Source organism: Protopterus annectens, chromosome 2.part2 (genome assembly GCF_019279795.1).
Source record: "Protopterus annectens isolate FY-2018-M chromosome 2.part2, PAN1.0, whole genome shotgun sequence".
Lineage (NCBI taxonomy): Eukaryota > Metazoa > Chordata > Ceratodontiformes > Protopteridae > Protopterus > Protopterus annectens.
In genome coordinates this window covers 743,049,297-743,069,499 of record NC_056730.1, presented here as the reverse complement: position 1 = coordinate 743,069,499, position 20,203 = coordinate 743,049,297, and the positions used below count along the sequence as shown (strand labels likewise).

The following is a 20,203-nucleotide window of genomic DNA, read 5'->3' as shown; positions in this document are numbered from 1 at the left end:
ATGCTAAGATGCCTGTTACAGCCTGTGTGCCTACTTACACTATTTGCTGTCCATTCTTATCTTAACTTTCTTCCCTCCCAGGTGTGAAAAACAACTTGCATTTTTTTCAGAAATCTGTAACTTTTAGCCTTGAAAACAAGTGCACTATATTTAAATAAAATTAAATTATCCATTGTTATAGTAAATGGATTAAAGTATTTAGTTACCACAAAAGTTATCTCTTATTCATTTCCAATAATTTCAGACTTTTTTATTAAAGTGCTAGCCCTTGCAACTTTTTATGTTTCTCTCAGTAAACAATGCCTGGACCTCTCATTTTATAGCCTTCACCTTTATTTAGCACATTTCCATGAAAACATAAGATCAAAATGTAGAGTTTGCCCTCAGCTCTATATTTCTCAGCTGGCACTGAACATTTATTTTCATAAAGGAAACTGTTTATTACATTGTGGTCTCTCATTTCTTAAAACCCACTTGCATTTACAAAAATGTCTTCAGATTAAGCCAAGGGAATTAACCCAGACATTCACCTATGCAAAATAAAAGAAAGCATTTCAGTTCTACATATATTATAATCAGTGCACTTTTACACCCTATTCTCTACCCCAACATCCCAAGATTAAAAACTACTGACTTATTTTGTCCAGCCTTTCTTCTCTTTTCACTCTATGGCCTACATTTCTTAAAAGCAAAAAAGAGAGAGGAAAGGGAAAAAAAAGGTACCTGTTTACTTCAGTATCTTTATCAAATACAACAATCATTAAAAATAGTTCACTATAGAACATGCACTTTATATCATAAAATATTTTATACAAATAATGTTAAGAACAAAAAATATTTTACTTACAGTTACTTTTAGCCTCTGCCACCCTCCTGTTTTTCCATTTAGTGCCCTTCCAAACATTAATGAAATGAATTGGTGTATATGTCTGTCAGTCCCACAGCAAGTTTAACAAAGTCAACAAAAATCCAATCTTTTTCATCCACTATTTCTTGTAAAGCTATATTTCACAAATGTGATTGATGCTTTATAGTCTCATTTTTATTCACTAATTTCAGTGTTGTAGTTTTCTTCAGCTTCATCACCATCTCCCAACCCCAGACTCTGGTTCAAGTCCAAGGTACTCCACACTTGGCACTCTGGAACTAAACTTGGGGAGTTGTCTTTTCTGAATGAAGGCAAGAAGATCCACTTGAGAAATACCCTACTGATGCACAATGTCAAAGAAAAATGCTCTAACTGTGAGAATCTGCTCTGTATCTAATCAGTCTGCCTCTACATTGTTTTCTGAAGGAATATAGACCACTTTAAGAATCAATGGATGGCATATTACAATGTCCCATACTATGGGGGCATTGACATTTAGACTTTGTTCCCCCTTGTTTATTTACATATTGCATAACGGTGGTGTTGTCCATAAAGACCCTGAGTAAACCTGGAGTCTAAAGGTAATACAGAGTTTTCATTTCCTTGACAATTATTTGCTCTTTCACCTCTTAAGGAGACCAGACACCCTGAACCCTGATGTTGTTGGAACAGGCACCCAGGTTTGGTTTGAAGCATACATAAACAGCTTCTAGGTGGTGGAAGGCATCAGAAATGGAAGACCTGGATTTAGAGATATCTGCTGATTCATCAAAGATATTACTTCCTTAGACAAGGCAAGAGAGGAATCTGAAAGCCTAAGGGATGCCAATGCTGAAGCCAAATTGTCTTCGCATACCACTGCAACTTCCTCATGTGGAGTATGACAAAGGGAACCATGGGGATAGTGGAGGCCATGAACCCAAGGGCTCTTACAAAGCTCTCTAGCTAAAGTCTCTTGCAGAGAAATAAGAGATTGAAAGAAAGCTGACAAAGACAGGACACTGGGAGGAGGAAGAAAAGCTATCATGACAAAAGTATGAATCCTGCACCCCCCAAAAATGTTCCTTATAATGCATCAGAACTGACTTCTTTAGATTTAGAGTGAAACTGATGCAGTAAAGAAAATTCATTGTGAATTCTAAGTTCTGGAGAAGGGCCTGCTGAGAAGGAACTTGAATAAGAAGGTTACTCAGGTAAGGAAAAATCTGAATACCATGAAATCTACATAAGGCTATGACAGGGGCTATGGATTTGGTAAATACCCTTAGGAGTGCAGAAAGACCAAACAGCATAGCAAAGTATTGATAACGTAAAGAAGATACAGAGAACTGTGTGGTAGAAGCAGAGGGAACAGAGACTGAACATTCAACATTTTGAAAGAGGGAATTTTCAGAAAAGTGTTGAGAAAGGAGAGGTCTAGAATGGGCCTCCAAGAACCCTCCTTCCTGGAAATCAAAAACATCCTGGAGTAGAAACCCTCACCCTTCTGGCAATAAGCCACTGGCTGAATTGTACCTTGAGCCAATGTGTCCTGAAAAAGAGGCAGAAAATAAGGCAACTAACAAGTGGATGGTTAATGAATGCCTGAAAAGGGAAGAAAGGACTTCCATATCAAGTGCTAGCCATTGTGAATTACAGACAGAACCCAAGTGTCTGTTGTGATCTTTTGGAAAGTGGGAGAAGACAGAGACAACCTTTGAGATAGAGGTATCTGGCAGAGAGGAGGATTGTGAAATGGAAGCAGGCTTGCTCTGAAAGGAAGACTTTCTTCCCCTAGAGTCATTTTTCTGATCTTTTACCCTTTAAAGATTGTTATGGAATTACATGCAGAAAGGGACCTGCTTTAGACAGATTGTTCCTTTGATATTTAGGAACACATGACAGAAAAATCTGTTTAAGGTCTCCCATGACCTTCCCCTTTTCTTGTAATGCTTAATGAGATCTTCAGCAGTAGATACAAACAGATTCTGGGCATCCAGAAGAGAATCTTTTATGTTCCCCTTTACATCCCATGGAAGACATTAAAGCCTAAGTCAGAATACCTTCTAATCACTTACCTGACACAGCCACCCTAGATGAAGCATAAGCAGGATCATAGCTACACTTAAATGAGTGTCTAACTACTTGTGAAGCAGACGCCAGAAAATGTTTCACTGGTTGATAGCAATTGCTGGAGGTCTGATGGAAAGAGAGACGTAATATGAATATGTTTAATGAGAATGTAATGATTTGGCAGACTTTACAATTTCCCTTAAAGTACTTTGTCAGAAATGCTGGGGGAGCAAATGCTTTTAACTAAGGAAATGATTGCTTTGCACTGGGATAAAATATATGAATTGCCTAGACATTGAAGGTCTTGCTAAAAGTAATTCTATTAGCTGCCAAGAAAGCAAATATTAGAAAATGTAAATCAAAATTTAAGCCAGCTGTAAATGAAGTACTGAGTATTGTAAGGCACATAAAAGAAATGAGGTGGGATCTTTACAAAAGGAAAGGGCAAATTATATAGAAATAAATGGAATTTACAGGAACAATACATGCAGAAAGTACACTTATGGATTACATCCTGCCAAAGATATAATGGCCAGCCAGCTTCTAAAGCTTCAGGGCACCTCTCCATGCATCCAAACTGTCATGCAGCTTGAAGTGAGCTGACTAAAACACAATTTTGGGGGTGTAGCCCTTCAGAGCTTTCTCATCAGCAAAGACAGGGGCCCTGAAAGGACAATACCAGAAACAACAAAAAAATTTTACACCCTGGAATAAAAAAACACGGCAAAAAACAAGGGGGTGAAGGGATGGAGTAGCTGCTGCAGCAGTAATCATTTGAATATCTACTGTTATGGTAAGTTTACTTCCACAGCTTTACTATGTCATCATATTGATCATTGCTGAAATAGCCTTAGCTATATGCGTAGATTACCTTAGCTAACAACATTTGGGAGGTAGAAGGAAAACAGTCCAGGAGCCCCTGAGGAATGGCCATAGCAAAGCTTGATCTGGACCTAAATCTGGACCCAGAGAAGCTATCAAGCTTATAATTCATAGGTTCACAGGCAAGTACTAGGTTAGCTGCTCTTTCGGGTCATTTTAAGCCTAGCCAATTTCCCTCTTTGTTCTCGAAACAACTTATACCCATTTGGTTATAGACAGGCCTCACCCATTCCTTGGTCGATAATTATATACTAACCTTAATGAAAATAACTGAGATCATACCATAGATAATTTAAGGGGATTCATGCAAGGGATAAAGCATTTAGGAGCTGCCTTTGTCCATTAACAGTAAAGAGACAGACCTGGGGTACATTTTCTTTTTCCCATCTTTAGATCTAAGTTACGCTTGATTATGGACACAGATGAGCTTTGTTTTACGTGGACAGCAGCAGTATCATCTGTGTGATATACCTGTCTTGCCAAACTGTTCTGTTGAAGTCGCAGAAGGGTTTCAGATCTCCAGACCAAGTATTTCTGATGCCATCTGACTTGCTGATTTGCAGTACATCCATCAGTAATGGGCAGAGAATGCCTTATATGCCAGGCATAGGTCACCTGTTAGCAGTCTGTAGGATACTGAATATAGTGACAGGACTTTTTGTCTGTCTATGTGGGACATATTGTTTAGGCCTTTCCTATTAGTAAGCCTTTTCTGTGGGTGTTACAGTTGTTGCATATGTTTGGACAGACACACCCCAAAGGGGCATTATATTCAATGACTGGCCTAATGAGGACTAAGTAAAAGGGGACAATGACATCCCTAGATGTAGACACAATCCTTTTGTTTATAAGCTGTACAATATAGAAGGACTCTTTTACAGCAATTGACATATGTTGGTCAAAAGTTAAGTCACTGTCTACATAAGTTCCCAAAGCCTGAACAACTAGATCAACTCTTAGGGAAATATTGCCAATGTGGTATTTCCCTGGGGCAGATGACTTCACAAAGGAAACAATAATGCATTTTTTGGCAATTAGTTCAGTCCGTGACTTTGGCACCAGTCATTTATTTGGGAAAAACCTTCTTGAAGGATGTTTAAGTAATTTGGTATGAAGTCACAGAGTGCTTTGTAAAAGTATGTACAGAGGGCTAGGTATCAGCATCTAGGATCCTTCTACAATCCAACCTTTTTCCAAAAAGCCACAGATGAAGCCAAACCCCAGGTAGTGTGGGCCTTGACCCTGGTTGGAATAGTTTTGCTATCATGAGTATAAAAAATGTAACCGCCTTAGACAACTATTTGGAAATGGTCTGTTTTTGACACAGGTTGTCCCTTCTTCTTACCTTCACAAGAAATGAACAATTGATGTTTTGAATTTCACTCTGTACCTTTCCAGTTTCAAACCCTAGATGGTAAAGTCTCACTTGGCACAGCCCTCTCCCATACTCCAGTAGTCATGAATTATTTATATCTTCAGTCTTTCTTTCTTTTTTTTCTAACTAGTAAGTGAATTGGTCCACAGACCCTTTTTAGCCACAACCAGAGCCATAATGACATGACATATGCAGACTTGAATGAAGTACAACAATAGAGCATATAAACAGTTACATCAGACAACAATAACAAATCAAGGTTAAACTAAGAAAGCAACAACAAACAATATCATAGTAACTAGAAAATGGAACACAAGCACATGAACAGAGTATATTAAGGAAGAACATAACAGAAATGGCAGCTTACGTTGCTAAGCAATATAGCCAAGATGACCCTATGTACAATGAATGGCATAAGAAGACTAATCTGTGATGAAAATAGGTAGCAATGGATGAGTAAAGAGTACAGCTTACTTCATTAACTTTATCTTAATCATTATCAAATTATTATCTGTTCTATCTTGCCAGTCTTTCAGATCTAATATTCTGAGACTCACTTATCCCACCTTCTAACAGTTTATGACTAAACATTCTACCTTGCACATTTTGAGCCATTCCTCTTCCGCATAATACCAATTCAGCAAACTGATGCTCTACTTTGCTTTCCATACAAAGAAGTACTTTTGCAAGGTGGGCAAGACATTTGAGTTGATGTGATGTAAAACTGAAGTTCTTCCCTTTCTTGATCTCCTCTTGAGCATCTGTCAAATCACAAAAGGACAGAATACATTAAAACAAATTATACTCTGTTCTTGTGTAACCATGGCTTAGTAACCGCATTATCTTATCATCTGACACTATAGTGGGTGCAGCCCACTGTAGCAAGTAAAAGATGATCTACTTTCAATTATAACCTCGAAAGAATATGACTTTATATCTGAAGCACACACATATATGCAGCAGCTGGTTTACATTAGCTATATAAAATCATCATATAGTCTGAGTTTGTGAGTTCCATCTCTACAAAAGCAACAAATTGTTAAATCACATTAAAGTTAGTGCAGTTCCAACAGTGTAAATAGTTTCTCTTCTTCATAAAAAATGCTCAAATTAACATTCAAACATCTTTCTCTAAAATCTCGTCAGGAATATAGTGATCTCATGTTTCTTAAAGCTTGCTATAGTAACCTGTATATCCAAATGTTTTACCCACCTGATGTGCTCAGAGCTATACAAGGACTTGGCAGTTAGAATCCAATGCAAAGTAGTCTGCCCTGCTGCTCAATTCCTGCCTTTGCCCTGAACTTTCTCCAATCTGGTAAGTTTGTGCTAGTACTTCATCCCCTGCGTTTTTGTCATGGAGACTGGATTACATATTAAAGTGCTGGAATCATTCAAGGTGTTAGACTTTTACATCAAGATTTAAAACCTGCTTAACCCATCTCCGTGGCAAAAGCCATGACTATAGCCCAGGGGGTATATGTTCAAGTAGTAGTAGCAGTATGACAAGGTGGAACAGCCAGACAGGAGGGAGCATAAGTGGCATTTCTCAGCTCGCTTGTCTCAGGGAAGGAGGGAGGCATTTTGATCTGCTGCCAGGCATCCACAAAGGAGTAAACAGCAGAACCTGATAGAATACGTCTCAAAGTGACACTGTGATGCATAATAAGCCAGGGGTCGTTAAATACGCTTATATACATTCACCCTCCTAAGCAGCAGCAAAAGCAATTTAACAATTGCCATGGGAAGAAGATGGATATGAGGGGGTGTACATGACTGGAAAAATAGCCCGCTACCTCACACTCCATTCTTATCTCCTGTGAAAAGAACAGACTGATAGGACTCTTGCGCTTTATGGGAAAATAATCGGCTTTATTCTATTTTTATTTTACTTTTGTTTGCTGGATTTGACCGACTGGGTTTAGTAAAAAAAAAAACAAAAAAAAAACTGGAGGTCCATGGAGGAACGCTCCAACATATTACAAACATTTTTAAATGGACATTCAGTAATATATATGAACAGACAATAATTTATTTATTTATTTTACATTTGTTAACCGGGTTAGTCCAGATGAGCGTTAGCTCGTTTTCACTGGAGACCTAAGGAGAAAAGCTCCACAATCAGTCTTAACATTTTACATACAGTCAGCAAGAAAATTGCATTGGCAGCTAAACAATTAGTTAGAGAAATAACATTTTACAATAAAATTTTACAGAAAACAGTTGGGTACAAATGTTAGAGATCAAACTGAAAAAAGCATTTACAACAAATCATACAGAAAAGCAGTAGAGTACAATGTCAGAATTCTTACAACAAAAACTTGGGTACAATAAATAATATATATTAATTATATATACATTTGCTAATTAGATTATATTCATATGAAAGTTGTGGCAAGTATTACAGTATAAAAGATACTTATCCATTAGTAGATGAACACTGAGCATATGAAGAGGTGTATTAGTGGGTTTGTCAAACAGATAATGTAAATAGTGCTTAGAAATTCAAAGAAACTGAAGTGAGGGAAGGAACTAGAGTAGAAAATGTTAATACTGTAGTTACGAGGTGGAGTATAAAGTAGGTTCAGAGACAATTCTATCCAAGGCTATCATAAGTTTTATATTAGCGTTATAGAGGTGGGAGGTGAACAGCGTTACAAAACATACCTCCCAGCCTATTAGCCCAAGAAATCTGGACAAAGACTAACATAACGAGGGTGCAAAGGCCCAAAATAGGGGCAGATTTTTAATATTGTTCTTATACACGTAGAAAGTTGCTAGAATAATAAGGTATGAATTAAAATGCATTTTCTAAAAGATAACTCAAATGTAGGACATCATTTACTAATTTCATTCCTTAGATCACCCCAGTGATTTGCCAGAAAAACAAAAATTTTATGAGGAACAGGCTGAAATTTTGAGGCAAAAATATGGACATTCTGCAAAAATCTGGACAGTTGGGAGGTATGTTACAAAATAATGTATAGAGCTGGAAGATGCTAGTAAAGCTACTCAGGTATTGGTGAAGATTGGTTGACGAGTACAGGATTCAGAATGAAGAGAAATAGTTTGACTTTATGGCAAGCTTATGATAACAGTGGTATTTATCCTGAAGATGTACAGGAGAAGATCCATTGATTTGATAGGTGAAAATTTAGCTGCGTTTTAAATGTGTTTGCATTCTTAATAGATTTCAGTGGTAGTTGTAAGCAGTTTCATAGTTTAGCTATATGATTTAAATATAGAGTATTAGACAATTTGATTACAGGAATTAGCAATTGTTCTCCAGAGTATTTATTTATTTATTTACATTTGTTTAATGGGAAATTCCAACTGGACGCAGGTCCTTTTTCAGCGGATGCCCGGGGAGAAAAGCTCCACATCATGTACATGATAAACAGAGATACAAAGTTGCAGCAATAGCAAACAACATTACAGGTTGTTGGCTTTAATACAACAACAAGATAATGATTATCAACAGTATACACAGTAAATGTTGCAAGTTAAGATAGTTTCCTGTCATTTATAATATTTGTAACAAAGTTGTCAGAAAAGATGTTAACCTATGTAAAGACAACTAGCTATTTCTGACTGTGGTTAGTAGTGGCGGTAGTATAGTTGGATTAAGAGTCTAGGTGGGGGGAGGTAAGGGTGGGGGTATTAGTATGGATTAGAACAAGGACAAAGCCAGTGCAAATTTAAGTGGAATTTGAGCGCAGTCTTGAAAAGGCTGCTGGAAAGTAGAGTAGTTATAGAGGGTGGAAGATTGTTCCAAAGTTTAGATATGGTACATGAAAATATGGCTTCTCCTGCTGAGTTTTTGGGTTTGATAAATGTGAGTTGATTTTTGTTGCTTGATCTTAGGGGCCTAGTGGGGTGATAGGGATGGAGAATGGTTTGAAGGGAAGGAATGTTAAGGGGGTGGTTAATAAGTTTATGAGCGAGAGTGAGTTGATTAAAGTGAAGGAGTTCTGGGAGTTCTAGCCAGTTTAGTTCTTTAAGGGAGATGCAATGATGGCTGAGGTAGGAGGTTCCAGTGGCAAATTTAACAATTTTGTTGTAACAAGCACACAGCTTGTGTAGGTCTGTCTGTCTAAGGTTGGTAAGTATGGGGGATGCATAGAGCAGGGTGGAGATTAGCTGGGAATTGGCTATGGAGATTCTAACCGAATTGGTTAGAAATTGGCGGCTTCAATATAATGCACCAAGTTTCTTGTTTACTTTTTTTATTGTGAAAGATATGTGGGTGTCAAATCAAGTTTGTTGTCTATTTCCACACTGAGTAATTTTGTGTGTTCTGATGGAGAGATGATGGTATTGTCTTTGGCAAGAATGTTGAAGTGGGGGGTGTTTTGGGTGGCTTTGGAAGGTTGGAACAGGAGAAGTTTTGTCTTACTTGGGTTGAGTAGGAGCTGAGCATTGGATAGCCAGCTTTCTACAGAAGAAAATGATTTCTGTGTGATTTGTTGTAGTTCTGGTAGAGTGGGGGCAGAGCAGATGAGAGTAGAGTCATCTGCGTACTGTATAAGAGATGCTTGTATGGTGGCAATATGTAGGTTGTTAGTGAAAAGTGAGAATAGCAAAGGGCCAAGGAGAGACCCTTGGGGAACTCCAAGAGTAACTGGGAGGTGAGGTGATATGTTATCGTCCCAGATTACTGATTGCTGGCGTCCGTGTAGATAGCTGTGGAACCACTTGCAGGCTGATTGTGAGAAGGAGAGGTTGGGGAGAGTAGAGAGTAGTAGCTCATGAGATACCATGTCAAAGGCCTTTGAGAGATCTAGAAATACGGCAGTAGAGAAGAGGCCATTGTTTTTGTGATGAAGTATAGTGTTGGTTAAGGAGAGCAGAGCGGAGGTACTGCTGTGATATGGCCTGAAACCATGTAGGGTTTTTGAGAGGAGATTATTAGCTAAAAGGTAGTTGGAGACCTGGGTGTTGATACATTTTCAAGTATCTTGGAGAGAGGGGAGAAGATAGCAATGGGGTGGTAATTGGAGAGGTGGGTGGTGGGGGTGCCTTTGTGGAGGGGAATTATGTGGGTTATTTTCCATATCAAGGGAACATAGCCTTCTGTTATGGAACGGTTGATTAGAATCAAAATTGGGTAGGCTAGTGAATCAGCTGCAATTTTCAAGTATTCAGAGGGGAAGTTGTCAGCTGCGAGTTTGGTGGGTTTAAGTTTTGACAATAGTCTTTTTATGTTGGAGGTAGGTACTGAAGTGAAGAAGAAAAGAGGAGTGGGGGGTTTAAGGTTAGGTGTTGGGGGGCTGTTGTAGGGAAGTGTTGTTGGTTTAGAGATGTTATAGTTTCAGTGAAGTGTTTGTTGAAGGATTCAGCAATACTGCTAGAGGAGGGGGGAATGGACGGCTGGGGGCGTATCAACCTTCCCTGGGTGAAGGATAGTGTTAATAGTGGCCCAGAATTGCTTAGCGTTGTGGTTGGTAGAGTTTAGGGTGGATTTACGGTAGAGGGATTTGTCTAATTTTATATGCATTTTGGCTTTATTGCGCAGTTCAAGGAATTATTGCCTATCTGAATTATCTTCTGGTAGTCGCCAGTGCTCCCAGGCCTTATCTCTGGATTTCATTAGGGTTCTGGTGGCCTTTTGTAAACATGGGGCACGCCTGGATCCGACTTTGGCATTTCTTACAGGAGCATGGGTGTTTAGGATGGAGAGGAAGGTACTGTTGAAGAAGTGGACAGCCTCATCTAGGTTGAGGTATTTTAGTGGTGACCAGTTAATTTTTTGCAGGGAGGAGATGAAGGAGTTGGGGTTGAAGTTGGACTTGTTCCGTATTTGCCTGTGGATAATGGGCTTCAGACTGTTTGTGTGGTGCCGAATTAGGAAAGTGGGGGAGTGGTCACTAAGACTGTCAATTAAGCAGCCTGCTAGGTAAGATTGAGGGGTTTTGTTGACTAGAATCCAGTCAAGTAAGGTATGGTTGTTAGGATTTTTGTTGATTTGGGTAGAAGATTGAATAAGTTGAGTGAACCCATGGAGAATAAGGTGAATGGTTGGGAAACTGTTATTACAGGATAGCCAGTTGATGTTAAAGTCACTGAGAATGATGGTTTCCTGGAGTAGAGAGAGAGTAGCCCAGCTCAGGAGATTTTCTAGGGGTGTAATATTTTGCCCTGGTGGGAAATAGCATCCTATGATATTGTTTTGTTTGGGTTTAGTTTGAGATTAGCAAAAAATATTTCTTCATTGTTGTGGTGAGGGGCAGATGAGTTCAGGAGTTGAATATTGAGGTGGTGTTTAAATGTCAATGCTATACCACCTCCTTTTTTGGACAATCTGTCTATTCGAAGAATGTTGTATTCAGGTGGAAGTATTTCCTCACTTCTGATGTGAGGTTTGAGCCAGGTTTCAGTTAGGAAGAGAATATCTGGGGAATATATGCTTATACTGGCGTGTAGTTCTTGGATTTTACTGCATAAGCTTCTGATGTTTAGGGACATTATAGGTAGGTCTGTTGTTTTCTTGTTGGCTAGGAGGTGAGTTGTGGGGGGGGTTGCTTGGACTAGGATTTGTGGTTGGGATGGATTTGGGAGGACCAGGGTTTGGATTGATGTCTCCAGTGAGGGCTAGTTTATAGAGGATGTTTAGGATATGTTTTATATACATAGTAAATTGTTTATGGTACCTTAGGGATATTTTATTTTTGAGTGTGTTAGGTGTTTGGTAATGGAGTGTGTGTATTGGGAGGATGCTTTTGGTGGCAGGGGTTGTGTAGTTATAGTGTAAATGTTTGAGGGAGGGTGTTGAGAGAGTACAGTGGAAGTTGTTGGGGCATGTGATTGTGGAGCCTTGGTAGGATGTAATGTGAGCTAGAACTATGCAGGTTAGGACTGTTATTATATTAGGTAGTAGCATGATTGTGTTGGATGTAGGGGAAGGGGGTGAGTAGTGGTGTAGCCTAATTGGTGGCAATTAGGGGTGGGGTTAAGGCTATGAATAAATGCAGAGGTACTGGGGGCAGGTGGGAATAGGGGCAGGGACGGGATCGGAGTGAGCATAGCAAACGGAGCGGGCTAGGACCCCCCCAGGCTAAAGACTGCAGGGCAATTAAGAAGAAGTAGGTGATGTGGTAGTCACAACCAGTTATATTTCCTAAGGGCTAGGACGTGGTGAGTTCTATTATCAAATTTTACTGCAAATTTGGCTGTTTTATTATTACACTGCTCAAGTTTGGACAGTTGTGAGACCTGAAGTTTAGTGAAGACAGGGGCAGCACAGATGGCAGTAAAAAGGCAGAGACTAGATTTCTTCTGGCTACGTCATTGAGGTAGGTTTTAACTCTGTATAATACATGTAGTTTTTGATGAGCTTTTTTTAGACAATGGTGATCCATAGTGGTTGAATTTTAATTGGTCATCTATGATGACACCCACTAATTGTGTTGGGTTTACTTGTTCTATCAAAGACAGCACTGAATAATATTGTTTTGGTGGAGACATGTTTTGTGGAGGAAGTTTAGCTTTTTTAAGGCTTAGAAATAGTTGTGAATTATATAGTCACATTTCAATCAATAAAAGGGATTGCTGTGCAAGGTCTTGGACTTTAGTGAGAGATTTGGCAGAGAAGTTTAGGGTTGACTCATGAACGTACTGCACAAGGGTAGCATTTTTGTAGCAGTGTAAAGGTCATTGATGAATATTTTAAAACGTATGGGGCCTATTGTAGATCCCAGTGGGACACCAATACAAGAAGGTGGAGGAAATCATTTTTTCACTTCACTACTTGCGCTCTGCTTGAGAGGTAGCTATGAGCTTGGCTATCACACCCTCCATCAGATGAATGAATAGGTCAATAGTGTACACTTAAAGGATACATCAGACAGAATATGTAGTAGCTTAAAAACAAAAATATTTCTTTAATATGGCTCCTGTACCACTCACCACTGACGTCCGCCCATACATCCTATGAGTCCATTCATTTCTTTCACTCCCCTTACATATCAGGGCAAGGGTCTATCCAAATCCTGTTGCAACTCTGCAGTCAAAACTTGCCTCTTTGAGAAAAAAATGGCCTTATGATCCACTTCCTCTAAGATGACTAGACTCCCATTCCTTTTCCCACAGTGCTGCCCCGGGGGAGTGGACAAATCTTGCTGTAACGCTACAGGTAATCCCTTCCTACCTCCCCATGAACAGAATGACCTCCTGGTCTGTGTCCCCTAAGAATGTCACCTTCTCATTTAAGAAAGGTGACAGTCAGGAATGTCATGGTGTCAGCTCACTTAGGCCCCCACTAAGCCAACACTGAAATGGTAGCCTGCCAGTAGCAAGGGAGCAAAATCACAGCCTTCACTAGTGCTCATTCCAGTAAAATCCCCATTACCACCCCTGGAAGAGGTGAACTGATGTAAACTGTTCATTCCCATTCCCCATCTGGGGTTTCCAACACCTAAGCTGCTAATCAAACTCTGATCAGATGGGTCACACTTCGGGTTTCTTCTTTTCATGTCATGGAGCCATGCTGGATAGCATGTGTTTCTGAAGAAAAGGTCTACAGAATTAGGAGATAAAAGAAAAGCAAAGGATTTAAAGACTTCATCACTTTTTGTGAAGCCATTTTCCCACTGCTGGCCATAGCTTTCTTTTTCTCTGACATGTTAAAGGACATTTATTTGAGTTTTGCTTATTTAAATTTATCATCCATATTCCTGTTACCAGAACAAATGGTCCACCCTCCAATCCACCAAAACAGGGATTACGATGTTGGGCCGATTTAATATCTGTATGCATCCACATATATGTCATAATGGCTACAGTGATAATTACTGCTTAGTGTTCCTGCCACTGAGTGTCCTAGTGGGTCTATATTATTTGGTTGAATGCCTATTCAGTGAATAGCCATGCGTCGAACACCTATTTATCGAAGCCACTCTTCACTGAATGATGAATTTTAACTAAGGCAAACCAGTGGCTGGCCACCATCTGGAATTTGCCCTTTTCCCCACTGTAGTGCAGCCTCGGAGTTGGTATACAGAGTTATGGGGGGGTGAGGGGCATAGCCCCCCCACACCTTGGTAGGCTTTAAACTGTATTTCTTTTGGCGGTCGCTTGGTTGATCATCCACTTCTTTGCCCTACTTAAAATTCGCTGTAAGATGAAGAGCGGCTTCGATTAATAGGTGTTAGATGAATGGTTATTTGCTGAACAGCTATTCGATGAAGTGATATAGACCTGTGTCCTAGTGTACCCCGGAGCATTCTCCAAGACTCCGATTGAAGCTACCACAACAGTGGGACAGCAGCCTTCCTCTTGCCAGGATCACTAAGATAGCAACAGTAGCTCACTCCCAAATTCCATTGCTGGCTCCTCCAGTACCAGAATCACTAGTCAATCCAAGGTCATCTGTTTCACAGTCAAGGCTTTGCTATTCTGCTGCACTCAGATAATCAAAAGAAATCACTAATTTCAATAACTCTGAGGAAGAAGTAATTGAATGCAAATCACTAATGGTGTCCCTCAGGGCTCTATCCTGGGTCCCCTCCTCTTCAGCATATACTTTTCCAATGTAAAATCAGACGTCTATGGCTAACCATATTTGTCAGTGTCAATAAACTTGTACTATTACTGACTCCTCCATTAGCACTCATAGCCTCCAAGCAGGGCTTGCCAAAAACAACACTTGAACTAAGTAGGGTCTTAAGTTTTATGACAAAAAATGTAGTATAGCTGCCTTTGAAAAACAAGTCTATCCTACTAATTACCACATAAATAGGAAACCTACTTAAGACTGGCACAGTCATTAAACAACTAGGTACCTTCTTCAACAAATAACTTGTCTTTTGATTACCATGTCTCAGAGGCAGGAAATCCTTCTATCTTGCTCAATTAATTATCAAAGGTATATCCTTCAGGTCCAAGGATGTCATAATCTCACCTCTATTGTTCTCTCATCAGTTCATTCAAAGACTACTGTTCACCATTTGCAATGCATCTCTCCAAATACCATGGTCAACTATAAAGACCACAACATTTTCTAACAAAAAAAAATCAAAGGAGTATGTTTCTCTTACCTGCTCAGGCAGACTAAAAACTCTCTTGGCTTTCTTTGTCTCCTACATGATCTATGTGGTGATCTTTGCCTCACCTTACAGCCTATAAAATAATCTGTCTCTCTATACCTTCTCCACCTCAAAAATACCTGCTGTACTTAAAGCACACAGCTGAAAGACTGCACCTTTCTCAGGCATAATAGATAAACTCTCCCAGCTAGGCATCAACCCCTATGTTACTAGATGGATAGCTAAGTGGCTCACTGATAGAACCCACTCAGTCAAAGTAGGGGAAGTCACCTCTAGTAGTAGTCTCATTACAAGCGGTGTACCCCAAGGATCGTTCTTGAGGCCTCTACTGTTTGACATATACTTTTCTGAGGAGCAAGCCAAACTCAGTGGTCTGTGGCTGACCAAGTTTGCAGATGACTGGTGTCTTAAATTGCCCTAGTGATGTGAACATCCTCCAAGAGGGCCTTACCCAAACTAATGACTGGTGCCAGAAGCATGGCCTCAAACTAAATGTCAAGAAATGCATCATTATCCCTTTTGGGGAAAATGTCATCCCCACTAATTATCACATTAATAACAACGTACTAAGCATGCAATCAGTCATGAGGGACTTGGGCACACAGGTTGATAGCAACCTGACTTTTGACCACCACGTTGCCTCCGTTGTACGGAGGGGTTTCTAAACGGCCCACCTCATAAATCAGGGAATTTCATCCAGGAACAAGGAGGTCATAACATCCCTGTACTTCCTCCCTTATCAGACCCATTATCGAGTACAATGCCCCATTCGGCATGTACCTTGCCAAGCACATGCAGCAGTTGTAGAGACCACAGAGGTTCCTGACCAGGAAAATCCAGGGTCTCAAACACCTATCCTATACAGATAGGCTAAAAGCCCTGTCCCTCTACTCAGTCTCATACAGACTGCTCAGAGGTGACCTGTGCCTGGCATACAAGGCCATTTCAGACCCAGCCTTGATGGAGTTGCATATCCGTAAGACAAATTCCACATGCGCAACCCATACGCAAGGCCTTAACCTGGTCCGTGATATTAATAGAACTTGTTGGCAGGATACATTTATGTCTCAAAGACTCCCCAGTCTGTGGAATAGACTCACTCTCCATGTCAAGCAGCGCACCTCTTTAAGAAGTACCTGGACGACTGGATGGGAAACAGAAAATATATCCTTGGGATCCCACCTGTGTAACTGCTGGACAGGGGAAACAAGTGCTGGCTTTGAGGCAACATGGGAGAAATTCTTGGCTAGGCTTATAACGGCCTCCAGGCCAATAGCCTAGTATCATCCTATAAACCTATGAACCTCACACAAATGCATGTCAAACAATGCAACATGCTAGCTTTCTCTAAGTTCTGCCTTGATGATCAGATGAATACCCACAGATCTGCTCTGGGAGTAGACAGCATGGCCTTCACTGGGTGGGGTAACAAATCTCCCCATTAAACTTCCTGGGTTGCATGGCTAGGCTGTAAAGAAATGCATAGTTTACTTGTCTATTAAGAACCTATGAACTTACAAACCTGTAAGAAATATGAATAGGAGGTAGTTTGACTGGATTTCATGTTAAAAATCAATACTGGAAGCAGTGGTGGATGTACTATGAAACTAATGAAGCTTAAGCTTTAGGGCCCCTAATCCTGGAGCGCTCCTGTAGCAACTTTTGTTTTGATGAGTGTATTTTGCAATAAAATTGATGGAGCTTTTTTAAGTGTAAAAAACGTATTAAAACAAGGCACTTTAGTGATAGAATCATAAGCCAATGAGTTTAACTACTTAATATTGAACTTAGAAATTCTAAGTTAGAATATGCTCTAATACCCATTTTACATGGCCTCAAAATGCCCCTGTAATTGGCCAAGTTTCAAAATTTTCTTGGGGGCTTGCAGTGCCAGAACCCCCAGCTGTATGGGCTTATTGAGCTCCCCAGAATCTGCATTTTGGAAGTTGGATCCTCGAATCCTTTGTTGGTGCATGGCTTAATAGTCTTACAGCTCAGCCCTTAAGTTAGAGCCAATCGGAAACATAAAAAGACATCAGAATTATCTATTAAGGCTGCACTCATTTTAACACCAAAAAACAGATTTTCAACTCTTTATCCTAATGAGCCCTGGGCCTCCTCTGATGACCTTCTTCCAACTTCCTCTCTAGTACACAATGAACCAATACTTTTTTCCACGTACTGATGTTGGGTGGTATGATTTTCTTCCTCCAAATTTTCTTTTTCTCCATTTTTGGTAAGTTTTTGATTATCTCTTTGTGTTTAGTGTTAAAGATGTACAGGTCAAGGAGAGCTTATAAGGCTGGTCCATAGTTTGCATGGAAGCATGATGTTTTTATGTGTATTTTGCTGCTGTTTTTTTAGCCAGCAACTAGTGCTCCAGTTCCCATACGTACTGAGATATTTATTTTCTAGCATAAGATTTTTACATTTTGTTTATTCAGTTAAGTTATTTGGAAGTGGGAGACCTGTCCTATTTCTCCTTTACTATATTTCTAGCCGTAGAATTCTTCATTGTCCAACATAAGTATTCATGTGGGTCATGTCTAAGGTAATGCCTTTACAACAGTTTACCAGAGTCATTTTTCCTTATCGTCAGTCAGTCCTCCCTAGCACAATCTAGTGAGTTTTTATACAACTATTGTTACGCTTCTACAACATTTTTTTCAATATTTATTTTGCAGAATCTGATTGGTTTGGGGCATTTTTGGGGACAGCACTGTTCGAATAAAATACATATTTGATAAGGAATAAAACAAAATTAACTAATAACTTTATGGCTGTAATTGCATTCTTTTTTATGTACTAGTCAATGCTTTAGCCTTTGGGTATATTTTATATTTCACTGATCAATCATTACAATATTACTCTATATGTGTGTGTTTGTATGCATAGTATTACCATATTATTATTTTTATTATTATTACTTTTACTGTGTATATAGTATGTTATTGCTCACTGCAGCAGTAATTTATTTTTGGAACTGTTGTAGTTTACATTCATAAAATCAAATGCAAGTTGAGCGCCAATATTGTATATTTTCCTTGTGAAGGGAATACTTTGTCCACATTCTGCCATAACTCTAACCACCTAATCTAACTTAACCTAACCTAACTTTTATAGAATGTAGACATAGTTGTCCCGTGACAAGTAAAATATACAATAAAGTTAGGTTAGGTGTATGTATGTGAATATGTTGCTAGAAAGAACAGAAAAAAAGAGTATTTTGTAAAATGTGTTTCATGTAGTATGGATTCTCATATGTGTCTAACATAAAAGATTACATTAATTGTGGTATTTGCTATGTTTTATTTCATTATTCTATGATGCCTTATGTATGCATATAACATTTTCCTACTTTTCATCCCCCATAACTTCAAAACTATAAGGCATAGCCTAGAAAAGATTTGTTCACACCAGAGTAACTTGAAAACTATAAGGCATAGCCTAGAAAAGGTTTGTTCACACCAGTGACTTTGACATGTGAGATAACCTCGTACAGCAATTGTAATCATAATCTGTGATGTAGTGGTTACATTTTTAAAAAATCTGTGGTGACCTGCCATGGAACAACCCCACTGAAGAAGATAGCAGCAGTTACCCCGACCTCGTTGCTGGTGGGATGGGGCTCACTGTATGGACCAGTTTCAAGGACTCAACCCCACCACCCCATTCTCTGCCATCTGGGCCTCGAGGTCCTTGCAATGGTAGCAAGGCCCTTTGGACCTTGTTGGATGTTGCCCTATTGTTCCTGGTTACGAACGGGCCCCATAACAGTTCCAGCTTCAGGGTCCCAAAAATGTAGATTTGCCACTGCCTGGAAGGAATATTACAAAATGTTTAATAAAAACAGTTTTGTGTTACCAATATGATTATGAATGAAAGACAGCAAATAGATGAAAGAAGCGTGCAGAACAGACCACCAGCAAAATCCAAGTTTATTTAAGTGCTTTTCGTCAAGTTTCAAACTTCATCAGAATAAAATCACGTGATCATGACAAACATATATACATCACCCCACCTAACCATTGGTCAATGTAATTACATCATTTCCTCAAAAAAAAAATGTTTTACAAAGTTAATAAAATTGTTAAAACTTGATATTCTTGCAAAAATCAAATTAAAAATACAACTAATAAATCTATAAAAATAAAATCGATTTTAATTTTAAAACAGAACTCAAGGAAATTCTGTCATTAAGACCTGGTACTTGGCAGGCATTAGTTTTAATCTGCCATGTTAATTCCTTAAATTCTAGCCATTCATCCATTGGTCCCCCTCTTGCTCCAAGGTCAATATAGTCTATGACCCCAAACTTAAAAGTATGTGTGGGGCATGCACAAATCTGCTTGTACAAAGCACTGTTTATGTTTTTATTCCTGATGTCATACAGGTGTTGATACACCCTTTGCCTCAGTGCTCTTTTGGTCTTACCAATGTAGAAACTGTTGCATAGATCACACACTGCGACATACACCACCCCCTTTGAGTAACTTCTTAGGTTTTCCATACCATAACCAGTGATTTTGATGGCCTCACCTTGAAACATGGCTGGACACTGATTACATCTATGGCATTTGTAACAACCACCCAGTGTGGGTGCACTAGAGTCTCTTTCTAATAGGCCCTTTAGACTAACTTCCCTCTTGTAAACTATAGTGGGCTTGTATCCCACTACTGAGTGTACTTCGTTATCAATAATGAACATGTCCCATAATCTACATATAATGTTCCTGATGTCATAGAAGTCAACACTAAAAGGAAGAATAAAAGCTCTTGAGAAACTATCCTGTCTCCCAGTCTGGATTGCTCCAGTGGGACCATTCTCATTGGAGTGTGAGTATGTTGGCTTCCTATACAAATGAGAAGTGAAAGCCTTGTTTATATAATCTTTTTTGACTGTGGTGCTGCGGTAGCATTGCCGCCTCACAGTAAGACGTTGTCCTGTTCGATTCTCAGCTAAAGCATCTTGTGTGTGGAGAC

General features: G+C 39.4%; 1 protein-coding gene across 1 annotated transcript in view; it reads right to left on the bottom strand.

The window, feature by feature from the left end:
• KIAA0825 (KIAA0825 ortholog) overlaps positions 1-20,203 on the bottom strand; it is a 1,661,419-nt gene that overhangs the window by 1,120,836 nt on the left and 520,380 nt on the right. The window contains exons 5-6 of the mRNA XM_044064463.1: positions 5,703-5,938; positions 2,926-2,939 (exon numbers count right to left, since the gene is read on the bottom strand). Coding sequence (XP_043920398.1) covers positions 2,926-2,939; positions 5,703-5,938 — 250 coding nt within the window. The remainder of the gene's footprint in view (positions 1-2,925; positions 2,940-5,702; positions 5,939-20,203) is intronic.